Source organism: Perognathus longimembris, chromosome 13, assembly GCF_023159225.1.
Source record: "Perognathus longimembris pacificus isolate PPM17 chromosome 13, ASM2315922v1, whole genome shotgun sequence".
In the NCBI taxonomy this organism is placed as follows: Eukaryota; Metazoa; Chordata; class Mammalia; order Rodentia; family Heteromyidae; genus Perognathus; species Perognathus longimembris.
Genome location: NC_063173.1, coordinates 57755278 through 57770506, shown reverse-complemented (window position 1 = coordinate 57770506; position 15229 = coordinate 57755278). Strand labels below are relative to the sequence as shown.

General features: G+C 65.2%; 1 protein-coding gene across 4 annotated transcripts; it reads left to right on the top strand.

The window, feature by feature from the left end:
- Positions 1 to 580: 580 nt before the first annotated feature.
- Positions 581 to 14737, top strand: Map4k2 (mitogen-activated protein kinase kinase kinase kinase 2). 4 transcript variants are annotated; one of them, XM_048361180.1, is made up of 32 exons: positions 581 to 707; positions 821 to 878; positions 1064 to 1154; positions 1248 to 1312; positions 1604 to 1659; positions 1970 to 2017; positions 2127 to 2142; positions 2509 to 2581; positions 2671 to 2802; positions 2885 to 2947; positions 3234 to 3315; positions 3396 to 3503; positions 4089 to 4167; positions 4315 to 4373; positions 5514 to 5557; positions 5634 to 5672; positions 5861 to 5894; positions 5975 to 6071; positions 6156 to 6244; positions 6329 to 6370; positions 6484 to 6568; positions 6680 to 6759; positions 6846 to 6906; positions 7011 to 7128; positions 11324 to 11382; positions 11466 to 11569; positions 11669 to 11846; positions 13262 to 13330; positions 13447 to 13533; positions 13718 to 13788; positions 13873 to 13928; positions 14042 to 14737. In XM_048361180.1, exons 1-32 carry the CDS (start codon positions 612 to 614, stop codon positions 14127 to 14129), a joined length of 2427 nt encoding a protein of 808 aa, XP_048217137.1. In that variant the 5' UTR covers positions 581 to 611; the 3' UTR covers positions 14130 to 14737. The 4 variants fall into 4 exon arrangements, with proteins under 4 accessions (XP_048217137.1, XP_048217136.1, XP_048217138.1 ...); XM_048361179.1 differs by having other exon boundaries at positions 2100 to 2142; XM_048361181.1 differs by lacking the exons at positions 581 to 707; positions 821 to 878; positions 1064 to 1154; positions 1248 to 1312 and having other exon boundaries at positions 1599 to 1659; positions 2100 to 2167.
- Positions 14738 to 15229: the final 492 nt, after the last annotated feature.

Below are 15229 nucleotides of genomic sequence, written 5' to 3'. Positions count from 1 at the left end.
TCCGCCCGGTCCCGTTCTCCCCGAGCCCGCTCCCGGTGCCCTCCGCCCGGCCCCGCCGCCCCGAGCCCGCTCCCGGGGACGCCTCCGCCCGGCCCCGCCGCCCCGAGCCCGCTCCCGGGACGCCTCCGCCCGGCCCCGCCGCCCCGAGCCCGCTCCCGGGACGCCTCCGCCCGGCCCCGCCGCCCCGAGCCCGCTCCCGGGACGCCTCCGCCCGGCCCCGCCGCCCCGAGCCCGCTCCTGGGACGCCTCCGCCCGGCCACGCCGCCCCGAGCCCGCTCCCGGGCCCTCCGCCCGGCCCCGTTCTCCCCGAGCCCGCTCCCGGGGCCCTCCGCCCGGCCCCGTTCTCCCCGAGCCCGCTCCCGGGGCCCTCCGCCCGGCCCCGTTCTCCCCGAGCCCGCTCCCGGGGCCCTCCGCCCGGCCCCGTTCTCCCCGAGCCCGCTCCCGGGGCCCTCCGCCCGGCCCGGCGGCGGGGCGTCCTCGCCCGGCCCCGCCCCGGGGCCCCGGCCCCGCCCTCGCGGCCTCGGCGGCCGCCCGCCCCGCCCCGCTCGCCGCCCCGCGCCGCCCGCGCCGGCTCCGCAGCTCGCGCCAGCCGGGCCGCCCGGCGCCGGGCCATGGCGCTGCTGCGGGACGTGTCGCTGCAGGACCCGCGGGATCGCTTCGAGCTGCTGCAGCGCGTGGGGGCCGGGACCTATGGCGACGTCTACAAGGTGCGCGGGCGGGCGGCGGGCGGGCGCGCGGGGCCGGGGGGCGGGGGCCGCGCCCGGCCGCGCGGGGGTGGGGGGGCGCCCCGCCCGCCTCACCCTCGCCCCCCGCCCCGCAGGCCCGCGACACCGCCACCTCGGAGCTGGCCGCGGTGAAGATCGTCAAGCTGGACCCAGGTGAGGCCGGGCGGGGCCTCGGCGGCGTCCGGGGGAGCGCGGGCGCGCGGGCGGGCGCGGGCGGAGAGGCCCCGGCGGGAGCCCGCCTGTCACCTGTCGGGTCTGCAGAGAGGCCCCCGACGCCCATCCTGGCGAGGGGCCTCCGAGTCACCCGCCCCCTCCCCCCGTGTCCCCGTGCTCCCCAGGGGACGACATCAGCTCCCTCCAGCAGGAAATCACCATCCTGCGCGAATGCCGCCACCCCAACGTGGTGGCCTACATCGGCAGCTACCTCAGGTGAGGCTGTCCGCCCCGCCCGTCCACCCCCCCCCCCCCCGCTGCGGCCCCCGCGGCCCGGGTGCCCACCCCAGCCCTGTGTCTCCTCCCCAGGAACGACCGCCTGTGGATCTGCATGGAGTTCTGCGGAGGGGGGTCCCTGCAGGAGATCTATCACGGTGCGCCCCCCAGAGGGCTACGGCCTTTCCCCCTTCACCCAGCCCGGGAGCAGCCTGGGAGCAGCCGGGGAGCCAGGCCGGACTTGGGCTCCTCTCCACTCCTGCCTGGCTGTGTGACCTTGAGTGAAAGCTGTCCTTCTCTGGGCTTAGAATTCCACCCCACGTAGAGAGAGGGATTGTATCTAACACCCCTTTCCTTTAAAAGTGCCGCGTCTGTGCCCCCAACCTAGGGTGGCAGGGAGGGCTTGGGTATCTCAGACCCCCGCGCCACCCTCGCCCTTTCCATTTCAGCCACCGGGCCCCTGGAGGAACGGCAGATCGCCTATGTCTGCCGGGAGGCACTGAAGGTAGCTGGGCCCATCAGGCGCCCTCTAGGCTCCCCAGGAGCTGTGGGTCGGGATCCCAGCTGCCCGTGGGGTGGGGGTGGGGGCGGGGTGCTCCAGACGGGGCTGGCCCAGGGGGCTACGGGTCCTGGAGGGGAAGGGGCCCCAGCCCTGTTGCCGGAAGCAGCCCATTTCCCTCTTGGCTCAGTCACTTCCTGTTTGGGGAGAGGGGAGGAAGAAGTGGCTTGGGTGGGGGGCCCTGGTCCCTGAGCAGGGGTTCAGTGAGAGGATAGGGGCCAGGTGGCTGCCCCCAGGGACTCCTCTCTGCCCTCAGGGCCTCCACCACCTGCATTCCCAAGGGAAGATCCACCGGGACATCAAGGTAGGTCGGGGCCTGCTCAGGCGTGGGTGAGGGAGCCCCAGGCTGGGGACGGCCGACCCAACCTCTCCTCCATTTCCCACAGGGAGCGAACCTTCTTCTCACTCTCCAGGGCGATGTCAAGCTGGGTCAGTACCTGGGGACACGCTCCGGGTGAGGGTTCTGGGGAGAGTGCCCGGTGCCCTGGGGTTAGTCACTTCACTGCTCCGGCCTCAGTTTCCCCAGTTAGTTACTGCGGCCTGCCCCCCTCCTGCTGGCTGCTGGCTGTGGTTGGCCCTGGCTGGGGTTCTGGCTTGGGAACCAGGCCCTCACTGGGTCAGGGATAGAGGACGGTTGGTCCCTTCCAGGAAAGGGACCTGGCCAGGCGGGGGACAGCTGGGGCCGGCCCTGGCCCCCTGCCCCTCGGAGCCCTTCCAGATCACCCTGAGCCCCGGGGGTGGCGGGGGTGGCGGGCAGAGCCACAGATCTGGCGAGCGCTGCTCTTGTTCCTGCAGCTGACTTCGGGGTGTCTGGGGAGCTGACGGCATCTGTGGCCAAGAGGAAATCGTTCATCGGGACTCCATACTGGTGAGGCTGGGGCCGGGGGCAGAGGAGCGGGGGGGCCTCGGGTGGGGGCCCCCGGCCGACGCCCCCCCACCGTGACGCCCCGCTGCCAGGATGGCCCCCGAGGTGGCCGCCGTGGAGCGCAAGGGCGGCTACAACGAGCTGTGCGACGTGTGGGCCCTGGGCATCACCGCCATCGAGCTGGCCGAGCTGCAGCCGCCTCTCTTCCACCTGCACCCCATGAGGTCAGCCCAGCCCGCCCCCCTCGCCCCGCGCTGGCCCTGCCGACCCTTGACCCCTGACCTCTGACCTCACGCCCTCCCCCAGGGCCTTGATGCTCATGTCAAAGAGCAGCTTCCAGCCACCCAAGCTGAGGGACAAGGCGCGCTGGTGAGGCCCCCCCTGTGCTGAGCCGCCTTTTCCAGGCAGGCTCCTCCTCGGTGGGGGGGAGGGGGGGAGGGCGCGTGCTGGCTGACCCCCTGGTGCGGACGGGAGAGAAGGGCAGATGGCTGGTGACGGGGCCGTGTGCAGTCCCCGTCCTGCCCTGGTGGTTCCTTGCTGAGCCGGCCCAGCTGGGTTCTGGAAGCTTCCGGAGCAGGGATGGAGTGACCGGCAGGATGGCCCCCCGCACGGGGGCCTCACCTCCTGCCGGGTGGGGGGCTCTCGTACCCACCAGGACCCAGAACTTCCACCACTTCCTCAAGCTGGCACTGACCAAGAATCCCAAGAAGAGGCCGACCGCCGAGAGGCTTCTGCAGGTGGGAGGCGGGCGGGCCTGGGGCTCGGTGCACTCAGGCCCGGAGGCCAAGGCCGACCTGAGCCCCCCTCGCTCCCCCAGCACCCATTCACAACCCAGCAGCTCCCCCGGGCCCTCCTCACCCAGCTCCTCGACAAGGCCAGTGACCCGCACCTGGGAACCCCCTCCCCTGAAGACTGTGAGCTGGAGGTAAGCGAGAAGCGGGAGGGGCGGAGCGTCTGTCTGGGAGGAGCCAAAAGACATGCTGGCCAGGGGCCCCCCAGGACTAGGGCTTGAACTCAGGGCCTGGGCGCTGCCCTTTAGCTCGTTCATTCAAGCTGGTTCTTGAGCCACAGCTCCACCCTCAGCCTCTTGCTGGCTCGTTGGAGATGGGTCTCACAGACCTTCCTGCCCGGGCTGGCTTTGAACTGCCGTCCTCCGATCTCCGAGTAGCTAGCGTTACAGGTGTGAGCCTCTGGTGCCGGCCCAAAGTCACAGTAATTCCAACACAGAGAGTTTGTCCATCGGGGATCTTCCCGCTGGGTCTTGCTTCCCCGTTGATGGGTTCCCACTCTTGAGCGCAGGCTGGAGGGCCATGGCGGTGCCGTCTTGCTTTCGGTGTCACTTTACCTCTCTGCGCCCAGTTGGCCCCTCTGTGACACGTGAGGGCGTCCGTTTTCTCTCACAGTAACCTCAGAGGTTTTCGCAAAAACCAAACACCCCGTGTGTGTGCCCTCGCAGAATTCCTGGCAGGAGGTGGGCGCTGGATGCCAGTGCGCTGCTTTTCCTCCTTAGACTTACGACGTGTTTCCAGACACCATTCACTCCCGGGGCCAGCACGGCCAGGCCGAGAGGACCCCCTCCGAGATCCAGTGTGAGTCTTCCTGCTTTTTGCACGGGGATGAGGGGGATGTGTGCTATGTCTGCACCCGTGTCAGGATGTGTGTGTGGGGGGGGGGTTTGTTTGGGGGGTTGGTCCTGAGACTCCATCCTCCTAACCCTGTACTCTGGACTCTCCCAGTTCACCAGGTGAAATTTGGCGCTCCTCGCAGGAAGGAAACGGATCCACTCAATGAGCCGGTGAGGGCCGAGCGGTAGGCCATGGGGGGGGGGGGGAGGAGGGGGCTCTGGTGTGAGAGACTGCTTTCAGCCGGGCTCAGATGGCTCACACCTATTGTAATCCTAGCTACTCTGGAGGCTGAGATCTAAGCATCACAGTCCAAAAGCCTGCCAGGGCAGGAAAATCCATGAGACTCTTATCTGTAATTAACCACCAGAAAATTGGAAGTGGCTCTGTGGCTCAAGTGGTAGAGCGCTAGAGTCGAGCTGATGAGCTCAGGGACGGCACCCAGGCCCAGAGTTCAAGCCCCACGACTAAGAAAAAGAAAGAAAAAATTTGAAAAAGGAGACTGCTTTCAGACAGGGGCTGCCTGTACCACCCACAAATCTGCAGCTAATGGCTCCATTGTGGGCCACTTTCCTTTAGACAGTGACGAGGAGATGGGCCTAGGGCTAGGGGAGGGGTATGGCTCAAGTGATAGAGCAGGTCTGAGGTCTTGTGTTTAATCCCCAGTACCACCACCAAAAAAAAAGGAAAAAGCTAGGGACCCGGTGGCTCACACTTGTAATCCTAGCTGAGACAGGATCACAGCCGTGCCAAGCCTGCTCAGGCAGGAAAGTCCATGAGACTCTTATCTCCAATTAACCACCAAAAAACCAGACGTGGGGGTATGGCTCAAGTGGTTGAGTGCCAGTGTTGAGGAAAAAAACAATCTCAGGACAGCACGCTGATTCATACCCCAGTATGCACGTACACACACACACACACACACACACACACGATTGACTTTGCCCACACAGGTCTGACCTCCCCTCTGCTCTTCCAGCCATATCTCTCTGCCTGGCCAACGGTGCTACTTACCAGTGCGTTGCCCATCTTCCCGTCTGCCCCTCTCTCCTGCCATCTTGCCTTCTGTATAGCTAGGGGTGCAGGCGTGCGCCACCAGTCCCGGGCCCTTGTTTGGTTTCGTTCTGAGATGGGAGTCGGGTTCCATGGCCCAGGCTAGCCTGGAGCTGGGGAACCTCCTGCCTGAGCCTTCTGACCGCGACCATCCATCCCATTGGTGGCCGTGATGTGGCTCTCCTGCCGCCTCCTCTTGGCCTCTCTCACGGCTTTCCTCTCTGCCTCTCTCCCCGTGCCTCTGCCTTGGTTTCCTCCAGTGGGAGGAGGAGTGGACGCTGCTGGGGAAGGAGGAGCTGAGCGGGTAAGTGAGGGAGGAGAGCGGAGGGTCTGCGTGGGGGCCGTGGAGAGGCCCACCTCTGCCCTTCCCTGTCGCCCAGGAGCCTGCTGCAGTCCGTCCAGGAGGCGCTGGAGGAAAGGTGAGGGGTGAGGGGATGCTGGGGGGCGGGGCCTCCAGGCCCGGGGGATGCTGGGGGGCGGGGCCTCCAGGCCCAGGGGGATGCTGGGGGCGGGGCCTCCAGGCCCAGGGGATGCTGGGGGCGGGGCCTCCAGGCCCGGGAGCCAATCCCATTTCAGGACGGTCCTCCCGCTCCCCTGTCTCCCGCAGGAGCCTGACCATCGGGCCGGCCTCGGATCTCCAGGTGCTGCCGCTGGGGGGGGGGGGGGCAAAAGCGCCCGCGGGTGGCAGGGGCTTCTGCTAACAGCCCCGGCCTCTTTCCAGGACTCCCCGGATGACACCATGGGCACCATCAAGCGTGCCCCTTTCTCGGGGCCGTCCCCCGGTGAGCCAGCCGAGGGGGCCCTCTCCAGCTCTCCAGGTGAGCCCCAGGCTTGGTGGGGGGGGGGAGGGGGAGCCTGGGGTGGGGGCTGGGGCGGGAAGTCACCTCGGCCTCTGCCTGCAGGCGCCCTGCCCCCACCGCCCCCAGACCTTGGCAGCCCCTCCGCGCTGCCCACCGCCTGGACCACCATGAAGCAGCGGGGAGACCCTGAGGTGAGGGGCCGGAAGTGGGGGGGTGGACAGCAGGTGGTGAGCTGTGGGGTTCCCCCCCCCACTAACTCCTATCTTCCCTCCTAGCGCTCATCCTGCCACGGGCTCCCTCCAACCCCCAAGGTGCATGTAAGTGTTGGCCTGGGCTCCCCCCCTACCGCCCAGCTTCCCTGCTGCCCCCCCACCCCCCCACGCCCACCCAACCGCCACGGACCCCTCTCAGCCCCTCGCTCCCTCCACAGATGGGGGCTTGCTTCTCCAAGGTCTTCAATGGCTGTCCCCTCCGGATCCACGCCGCTGTCACCTGGGTCCACCCTGCCACTCGAGGTTGGCCGGAGGATGCAGCAGCCAGGGCTCGAGGGCTGGGGCTTGGGGGGCTGGAGGGGGGGTGAGCGCCAGGGTGGGCGCTGACCTCTGACCCTGTGCTTGCATCTTCAGACCAGTTCCTGGTGGTGGGCGCTGAGGAGGGCATCTACACGCTCAACCTGCACGAGCTGCACGAGGACACCCTGGAGAAGGTGAGGCTGCTGGCCCCAGGGGAGGGCAGAGGCGCGGGGGGGGGGGGGGGGGGGACGGGCACCGAGACCTGTCCCTCTGCCCCCAGCTCATCTCACACCGCTGCGCCTGGCTCTACTGCGTCAACAACGTGCTGCTGTCACTCTCAGGTAGGAGGCGGGGCGGCGGCTGCACCCCTGGTGCCCTGAACTCCCCCTAAGGCCCCCCCCCCACAAGCCCTCCCCACCCCCACCTTGTGCCTTGTTCCTGGCAGGGAAATCCACACACATCTGGGCGCATGACCTTCCGGGCCTGTTCGAGCAGCGGAGACTGCAGCACCAGGCACCTCTCTCCATCCCCACGAACCGCCTCACCCAGCGCATCATCCCCAGGTAGGGGCGCGGGCGGAGCCGGGCCTGGGGCGTTGCCTCCTCCTCGAGAGCCTTGGCTCCTGGGCTTCCTGACAGCACTTAGCACAGCACTGGGCAGTGCTGGGCCCAGTACTTTGTGAATCCAGTGAGTCCTCTGTTGGAGAATCAGGGGCAAGACAGTCCCCGCCTGGTGCCGAGGTGTGTCCGCCCGGAGATCCTTGGGGGGCAGAGGCTGCAGAGAGGGGGAGCAGAGAGGAAAGAGCGGAGGTGGGGGCCGGACCTCCATGGTGTTTGGCTGAGGCTGAGGAGGCCGCACGGGCCGCGGGGCTGCTGCTGCCCCTGTCACCGCCGCCGCCCCCGCCGCCACCAAGCCCCAGATCTGGGCTTTGTCCAATGGGCGGCAGCACCGTCAGCGTTTTGAAAAGATCGATCTGAGTGCCAGTCAGGATTCTCCCTATTGAAGGTGATTTCAACTGACTAGCCAAGAGCCGGGAGTGGTGCTGCAGGCCCGTCAGCCTAGCACTTGGGGGGCTGAAGTCCTAGGCTAGCCTGGGCTACCTAAAAAAGACCCAGTCCCCACCCACCCCCACTCCTCAACACACACAAACCACAACTCACTGGCTTAAGCCGAGAAGCGAGTTGGGTGTTCCATGCAGCTGAAGGCTCAGGGGCAGCTCAACCTCGGGCTCAGTGGGATCCAGGTGCCGTAGCCCGGGCAGGAGCTGGCCTGCATGTCTGGGTTTAACGGACTTTCTTCTTAAATGACAGCACAAGTGAGGCGACCTGTAGTTCCAACCCAGCGAGTGGGTCTAGACTGAGAGTGGACCGACAAGGCCAGGGAACGGGCTGAGAGGGGCGGGCTTAGCTTGCAGCAGAAGTAGCCCTGAGTGTGTCCCAGGGTTTGTCGGGCACCGTCCATAGTGGGGAGAGCGCTTGGTCCCTCAGCTGACGGCAGAGTCCAGAAGGTTCTTAGCGGGGTCCTGGGGCTGAGCTAGGCCCTGCTTCTCGCCGTGGCATCCTTTGCCTTGCTAGGAGAGGCGGGCAGTGCCGAGCCGGGTCAGGATAGCTGTTTGGTGGCGACAGCTCGAGGTCATCCAGCCACGGGGATGTCAAGGGGGGGGGGGGCGTTCAGGAAGCCTTTGCTGGGAAAGGGCCGTTCTGAGCGGGACTTTAGACTAGAGCCGGGGTGTAGCTCAGCGGCAGAGCTCTTGGCTGTTGTGTGGGTGAAGCCTGGGGTTCTATCCCCAGCAGTGCAGCAACCACAAAAGACTAATCCTGTGGATCTGTGGGAAAGGCCATCGGGCGGAAGGCTGAGCCAGCACAAAGGCTGTGGGGCCGAAAGCCCAGCTGGGCCTCCTTGAGCAGCAGCAGCGAAGCCAGGGTGGTGGAGGAGATGGAGCGGGGAGGCCTTCGGCGTCACCTAGGGTGGAAATGGGGTGGCACTGCAGCGGTGGGGTGGGAAAGCAGTGTTCCCAAGGGCTGGGACAGCAATGGAGGAAGTGAAAGCTGGTCCAAGTCTGGTTCTGTTTTGCAAGTGGAGCCAGCAGGATTTCCTGATGATAGGCAGTGGACCGGGAGGAGGGTGTGGCAGGGCTGTGGCCAGGCCCTACCCGGGCCTTGGGAAGGATGGAGCTGTCATCAGCTAGAGGTAGAGCCAGAGCCCGGGGAGCCCAACTCCATATTGCTGAAGGAACATGTTTTTTTTTTGTGCCAGGCGCCTGAGGCTCACGTCTGTGATCCCAGCTACTCAGGAGGCTGTGATCTGAGGACTGAGGTTCAAAGCCAGCCAGGCAGGAAATCCATGAGACTCTGATCTCCAATAAACTACCCAAAAAAAGTCAAGTGGAAGTATGCCTCTAATGGTAGACGCCTAGCCTTGAGCAAAAACAAAACAAAAACTAGGGCTGGGAATGTGGTAGAGCGCTTGCCTAGCATGCATGAAGCCTTGGGTTCGATTCCTCAGTGCCACAGACACAGAAGAAGCCAGAAGTAGCACTGTGGCTAAAGTGGCAGAGTGCTAGCCTTGAGCAAAAAAGAAGCCAGGGACGGTGTACTCAGGCCCTGAGTTCAAGCCCCAGGACTGGCAAAAAAACAACTAAGGGACAGTTTCCGGGCCCTGAGCTGAAGTCCCAGCTCTGGCACACACAGGGCCTCATACTTGCCAGGTAAGTGCTGTCGGAAGATGCAAGGCCAAGACGGTCAGTATTTTTTTGCTTGGTGATGGGGCTCGAACTCAGGGCCTGAGCACTGTCCCTGAGCTCTTCTTGTTCAAGGCTAGCACTCTACCACTTTGAGCCACAGCTCCATTTATGGTTTTCTGGGGGTTACTTGGAGGTTAGAGTCGTACAGACTTTCCTGCCCGGGCTGGCTTTGAACCGCTATCCTCAGCTCTCAGCATCCTGAGTGGCTAGGATTTACAGGTGTGAGCTACCAGTGCCCGGCTATGATTTTTGTTATTTGGTTTTTATGTTTTTGTTAATCCCGGGACTTAAACTCATGGCTTCAAACTCTAGATTCTCTAGGTCTCAGCCTCTTAAGTAGCTGATATTACAAATATGAGCCATCGTGTGTGTGTGTGTGTGTGTGTGTGTGTGTGTGTGTGTGTGTTAGCTCTGTAGCTTGAACTGTCCCTAAGGTTTTTGCTTGAAGCTAGCACACTTCCACTTGAGCCACAGCTCCACTACTGGTTTTTTTGGTGGTTAATTGGAGATAAGAATCTCATGGACTTTGCTGCCTGGGCTGGCTTCAAACCTCGAGCTTCAGATCTCAGCCTCCTAAACAGCTGGGACAACAGGCTTGAACTCAGGGCCTGGGCTCTGAGCCTCTTTGTGCTGAAGGCTAGCACTCTACCACTTGAGCCACAGTGTGACTTCTGGCCTTTTCCGCCTACGTGGTGCTGAGGAATCGATCCCGGGGCTTTGTGCATGCAAGGCGAGCGCTCTACCGCTGAGCCACCTTCCCGGCCCCCAAGGGGACCTCCATCCATGCTCCTCCAGAGGGGTCGGAGGCTCCGAGGAGAGGCTGGCTGTGGGCTCGGATGCCATGACCAGATGTGGGGCGGGGGTGTGTGTGGAGGCAGGGGACCCACGGGGAGGGCGGGCCGCCCATGCCCAGGGCGGCCCTGCTCCTGGCATCCAGGGCCCTCCAGGCTTCCTGAGCCCCGGGTGAGTCACCGCGGCCGGGGGCCCGTGTCTGGAAGGTCAGAGTCACAGGGTGCACTTCAAACGTAAAGAAGGGAAAACGTGAATTACTGAGAGGAAGAACCAACTACAAAGCCACATGCCAAACTATGTGCCACTGTCCTACCCGGAGGCCAGCTGGGAGGAGAGGGAGGAAGAAGGAGGGCAGAGGGCAGAGAGGGGCAGACGCCGGCTTCCTCCCAGGGGCCCGTCTTGGCAGAAGTACAGACAGGGCCTGAGTCACTGGAGCGTTCGCACCAGCACACAGCCCTGTTCCCTAGAGAACACCAGGCGCAGAGGGCCCCGGGGGGGAGCCCCGAGGCCGGCCACCGGCCCTGCAGGCCTGCAGTCCCCTCCGGAGCACGGTGGCTGAGGTGGACCGCTGCTGTCGGAAGCCTGCGTCCCCCAGGGCCGGTGGCCCTCTGTGACATGGGCCGGCGCGGCCCGGCAGCCAGAGCCCGCTGCCACTCCACGCGCTCCCTCCGCTAGGCCTAGACAAGAACGGCTTTTGTTTTGTTTTTGTGTATCGTTACTGGAGCTTGAACTCGGGACCTTTCGCTCAGAGCTAGAGCTCTGCTGCTTGAGCCGCGGCTCCGCTTCTGGCTTTTTGCTGGTGGAGAGCAGACAAGGGCCTCCCAGATTTGCCTGCCCAGGCCGGCTTCGAGCCAGGATCCTAGCGTCCAGCCTCCCTGGGTAGCTGGGCCCCCGGGCGTGAGCCCCGGGCCCTGAGCTCCCAGAGGAGAATTGTAGGAACTCCCAGCAGGTGGGAGGGTAAAGAACTGGCCTCATCCCGTCTGTGGCCGGGGAAGCGGCCACTGCAGCCGCCCTCGCCCTGCAGATGAGGAAATGGAGGCGTGGACAGGGGAAGTGACTTGCACAGGGCCACGGGGTGCCGGGTGTGACTCGGGACCCCAGGCTGGAGAGCCTCATGGTGGCCACGGTGACAGGGCACCACGGTGCTGGTGTGGGGGACAAAGATGGCTGCCCCGCAGGGCTCTGGCTGCCAGCTGCTCCCACCCTGCCTGTCACCCCTGCAGGCGCTTCGCCCTGTCCACCAAGATCCCAGACACCAAAGGCTGCCTGCAGTGCCGTGTGGGTAAGAGCTGGCCCAGCGGGGCCCCGGGGGGGGGGCGGGGGGCGTGGGCCGAGCGCCCTGCCCACCCCCTGCCTCTCCCTCAGTGAGGAACCCCTACACGGGCGGCACCTTCCTGCTGGCCGCCCTGCCCACCAGCCTGCTCCTGCTGCAGTGGTACGAGCCCCTGCAGAAGTTCCTGCTGCTGAAGGTGAGATTCAGGGGACCCCCCCTCCCCCGGGCAGGCCGCAGGCTCTGGGGCAGGCAGACGTGGAGACCCAAGTGCCCCTCCCACCCCACCCTCCTCCAGAACTTCTCCAGCCCCCTGCCCAGCCCGGCCGGGCTGCTGGAGCCGCTGGTGCTGGACGGGAAGGAGCTGCCGCAGGTGTGCGTGGGCGCCGAGGGCCCCGAGGGGCCCGGCTGCCGCGTCCTGTTCCACGTCCTGCCCCTGGAGGCCGGCCTGACGCCCGACATCCTCATCCCGCCCGGTGAGCAGGGAGGCCGGGCCGGGGTGAGGGGCTGGGCTCGCCAGCCATGGCTTCAGAGAGGGTTTCCAACTCTCAGCCTCCCTCCCGTGAGCTTCATCTGGAAAGATCTCCAGACCGGGCCTGGTGTGGGGGTGCAGCCTGGAGCCCCAGCTTACAGGGAAGGCGGAGCCGGCAGGATCGCTCACATCCAGGAGGCGAAGGCCAGCTAGAGCAACGCAGACAGAAAGGAGCTGGGCACCAGGGGCCAGTTACCCTAGCAACTGAGGAGGCTGAGAGCTGAAGATCGTGGTTCCAAGCCAGCCCCCGGGCAGACAAATCTGAGAGTCTTAGCAGTAGTTAACCAACAAAAATCCCAAACCGGAGACATGGCTTATGTGGTAGAACCCAGCCTCAGTTGAAAAAGCTGAAAGTGTAAGGCCCTGAGCTCAAGCCTTAGTAATAGCAAGCGTGTGCACACATGTGTGTGTACTCTCTCACAAACACACACACACACAAAGGAAAAAAATTATTGTACCAAACACCTGACAGCCAAGAAAACTCTGGCCGCCAGTGCTCAGGCGCGGCAGGGAAGCTGGACTCTGGCGTGGAGACGGCGGGACAGGGTGATGGCAGGACGGGGATGGCGAGGGCAGAGACAGCCTCGGGCGCCAGGCCTTGGGCTATGGCAGCCTTGCTCACGAGAGGTGTTTTGGTTTGGCTTGGTTTTTGGTGCTCATTCCCAGGGCCTGGGTGTTGTCCCTGAGCTTTATTTGCTCGACTGGAGCTCTACCACATGAGCCACAGCTCCACTTGTATCTTTGTTTTGTTTTGTGCCAGTCCTGGGCCTTGGACTCAGGGCCTGAGCACTGTCCCTGGCTTCTTTTTGCTCAAGGCTAGCACTCTGCCACTTGAGTCACAGCGCCACTCCTGGCCATTTTCTCTATATGTGGCGCTGGGGAATTGAACCCATATATACAAGCAAGCACTCTACCACTAGGCCATATGCCCAGCCCTGTACTTCTAGCTTTTCATGGTTTATTGGAGATGAGTCTCACAGACTTTCCTGCCCCGGGGGCTTTGAACCGAGATCCTTTGACGTCCGCCTCCTGAGTAGCTAGGACGACAGGCGTGGGCCACCTGCGCCCGGCCTGGATCTCGTTCCTGAGCGCCACAGCGGCGCTGCCACATGCACAGTGGTACGCGCGGGTCACTCGTGAGGAAACTGAGGCTGACAAGGGGAGTGGGGAGCCCCCCCCCCCGCACCTCCCTGGGAGATGTGTACCACTCAGCCCGAGGGGAGGTCGTTTTCCCCTGCCTGAGTTTCCTGGTAGGGGCCAGTGTGGGGCCCAGCTGCCCCAGGGTCCCCCGTACGCTGGAGGTGGGGCCCGGGGGGGGGGGGAGGTCCGTCAGGCCTGGTCCCTTTGCTCTGCCCACAGAGGGGATTCCAGGCTCTGCACAACAGGTGATCCAGGTGGACAGGGACACTGTTCTGGTCAGCTTTGAACGTGAGTACCCCGGCGGCCCGTGCACACGCGTGTGCGTGTGCATGCACGCGTGTGGGGAGCGGGTGGGGGGAAGCCGCGTGGCGCTGCCCCCACCCACCGGGCCTCTCCCCGTGCAGGCTGCGTGAGGATCGTCAACCTGCAGGGCGAGCCCACGGCCACGCTGGCCCCCGAGCTGACCTTTGACTTCCCCATAGAGACCGTGGGTAAGGGAGCCGGGGGGGGGGGGGTTGAGGTGGCCCAGGCCGGCTGGAGGGCAAGAGGAGCTCCCCCCACCCCTCCCGGGGAGCCATCCTGGACATCCACAACCAGCTAGGCCCCCTGTGGCTGGGAGCGAGCTTGGGGGGCCTGGCAGGGGCTGGGCAGACGGAGCCCCCTCTCCCGCCGCAGTGTGCCTGCAGGACAGCGTGCTGGCCTTCTGGAGCCACGGCATGCAGGGCCGCAGCCTGGACACCAACGAGGTAGGCCGGGCTGGGGGCGGGGGGTTGGTATGTGTTGGGGTGTGTGTGTGTGTGTGTGTGGCTTCAGCGCCCCTTGTCTTCCAGGTGACTCAGGAGATCACGGATGAGACGCGGGTGTTCCGAGTGCTGGGGGCCCACAGGTAGGTGGGGGTGTCGCTGGGTCTCCTTTCCGCTCCCCCCCTGCGGTCAGGGGAGGACGGGTTGGGCCTCGCGCCTCCCGCCTGGCTCACCCACGCGCCTCTTCCCCCGCCAGGGATATCATCCTGGAGAGCATCCCCACCGACAACCCCGGGGCCCACAGCAACCTCTACATCCTCACCGGCCACCAGAGCAGCTACTGAGCCGCCCGGCCCCGCCCCGCCCCCTCGTGCTGGCGGCCGGGAATAATCCTCACCGCTGGGGGGGGGGGGCTGTCCCTCCTTAGCAATAAGTGCACCCCCCACGGAGCTGCCACCCCCTCCCTCCTGCAGGACCCCCCTCCCCCCCGGCACAGTGTGGGGGCTCATCTTGCCAGTCCATTCCATTTTGTTTCACATTCCCACTTTCTGCCAGGAGCTGGCCCCCGGCTCTGTCCTGGGGAACGTGTATTTAAAAGAGAACTATATTGGTATGAAAGCTGGCTGGTTTGATCCCCTGCCCCCTGAGGGGTGGGGAGCCGGCCCCACCCCGCCGCCTTGCCCTCCCCCCCTCTGTGAGGGTGCTTGGTGGTCCTCCCAGCTTCCTGGCAGCCCTCCCCACGCAGGGGGGACCCAGAGCAGAGGGGTCGCCCGGGGCTCTGGGGACTCCCCTGCTCCACCACTAGCGACACCCGAGCGGCTGCCGGCTGCTCCCGCCCACTGCAGGGCCCCCCAGCCTCGTGGAGCAGCACAGTGCACTGACAGGCTAGGGGAGGAGGTGGGCTGAGTGGGCGCCAGACCCCCAGGTGCTCAGGAGGAGCAGTTGTGGGAGGCTGTGCTCGGGCCCCCACGGCCCTCCTGCGGCTCAGGGTGGGCGGCGCCTTGCCCTCCTCCCATGCTCCCCTAACAGAGGGCCCAGAGCCCCAGGTCAGGGGTCACAGCCCCTGGACAGGGGAGGCCAGCCAGACAGGGAGGGAGCTGAAGGAAAGTGGGGTGTGCAGGCAGGGCGGAGCGCCAGAGCAGAGCACAGGCCCCTCATGCCCGCGCTGTGCAAGGCCTCTCCTGTGCCTGGTGGGCCGGCTGATGACCGCGCGTGTGAATGGACACATTGTGCCCTTGGCCGCCCTTTCCGCGAGCCCTGGCTGCACTGTTCCCAGTGACTCGAGTGTTTCTTGGCTGAAATGAAGAGCTAGATGGGAGAGCTAGATGCCCCCCCCCCCCATCCGCCTCCGTGAGACCCCAGCAGAGAGGCACTTTCCAAGCTCTGATGGGCCACGTGACAGGGAGGTGATGGGGCTAGAGTGAGTTCCTCCCTCCTGGTCTTC

Bases quoted from the DNA above. Each gene is read 5' to 3' on its own strand.
- Map4k2 (XM_048361179.1), top strand. From the start codon at position 612: ATGGCGCTGCTGCGGGACGTGTCGCTGCAGGACCCGCGGGATCGCTTC. The intron at 1,155-1,247 runs GTGAGGCTGTCC...TCTCCTCCCCAG, and splicing joins TACATCGGCAGCTACCTCAG to GAACGACCGCCTGTGGATCT. The intron at 5,673-5,860 runs GTGAGGGGTGAG...TGTCTCCCGCAG, and splicing joins CAGGAGGCGCTGGAGGAAAG to GAGCCTGACCATCGGGCCGG.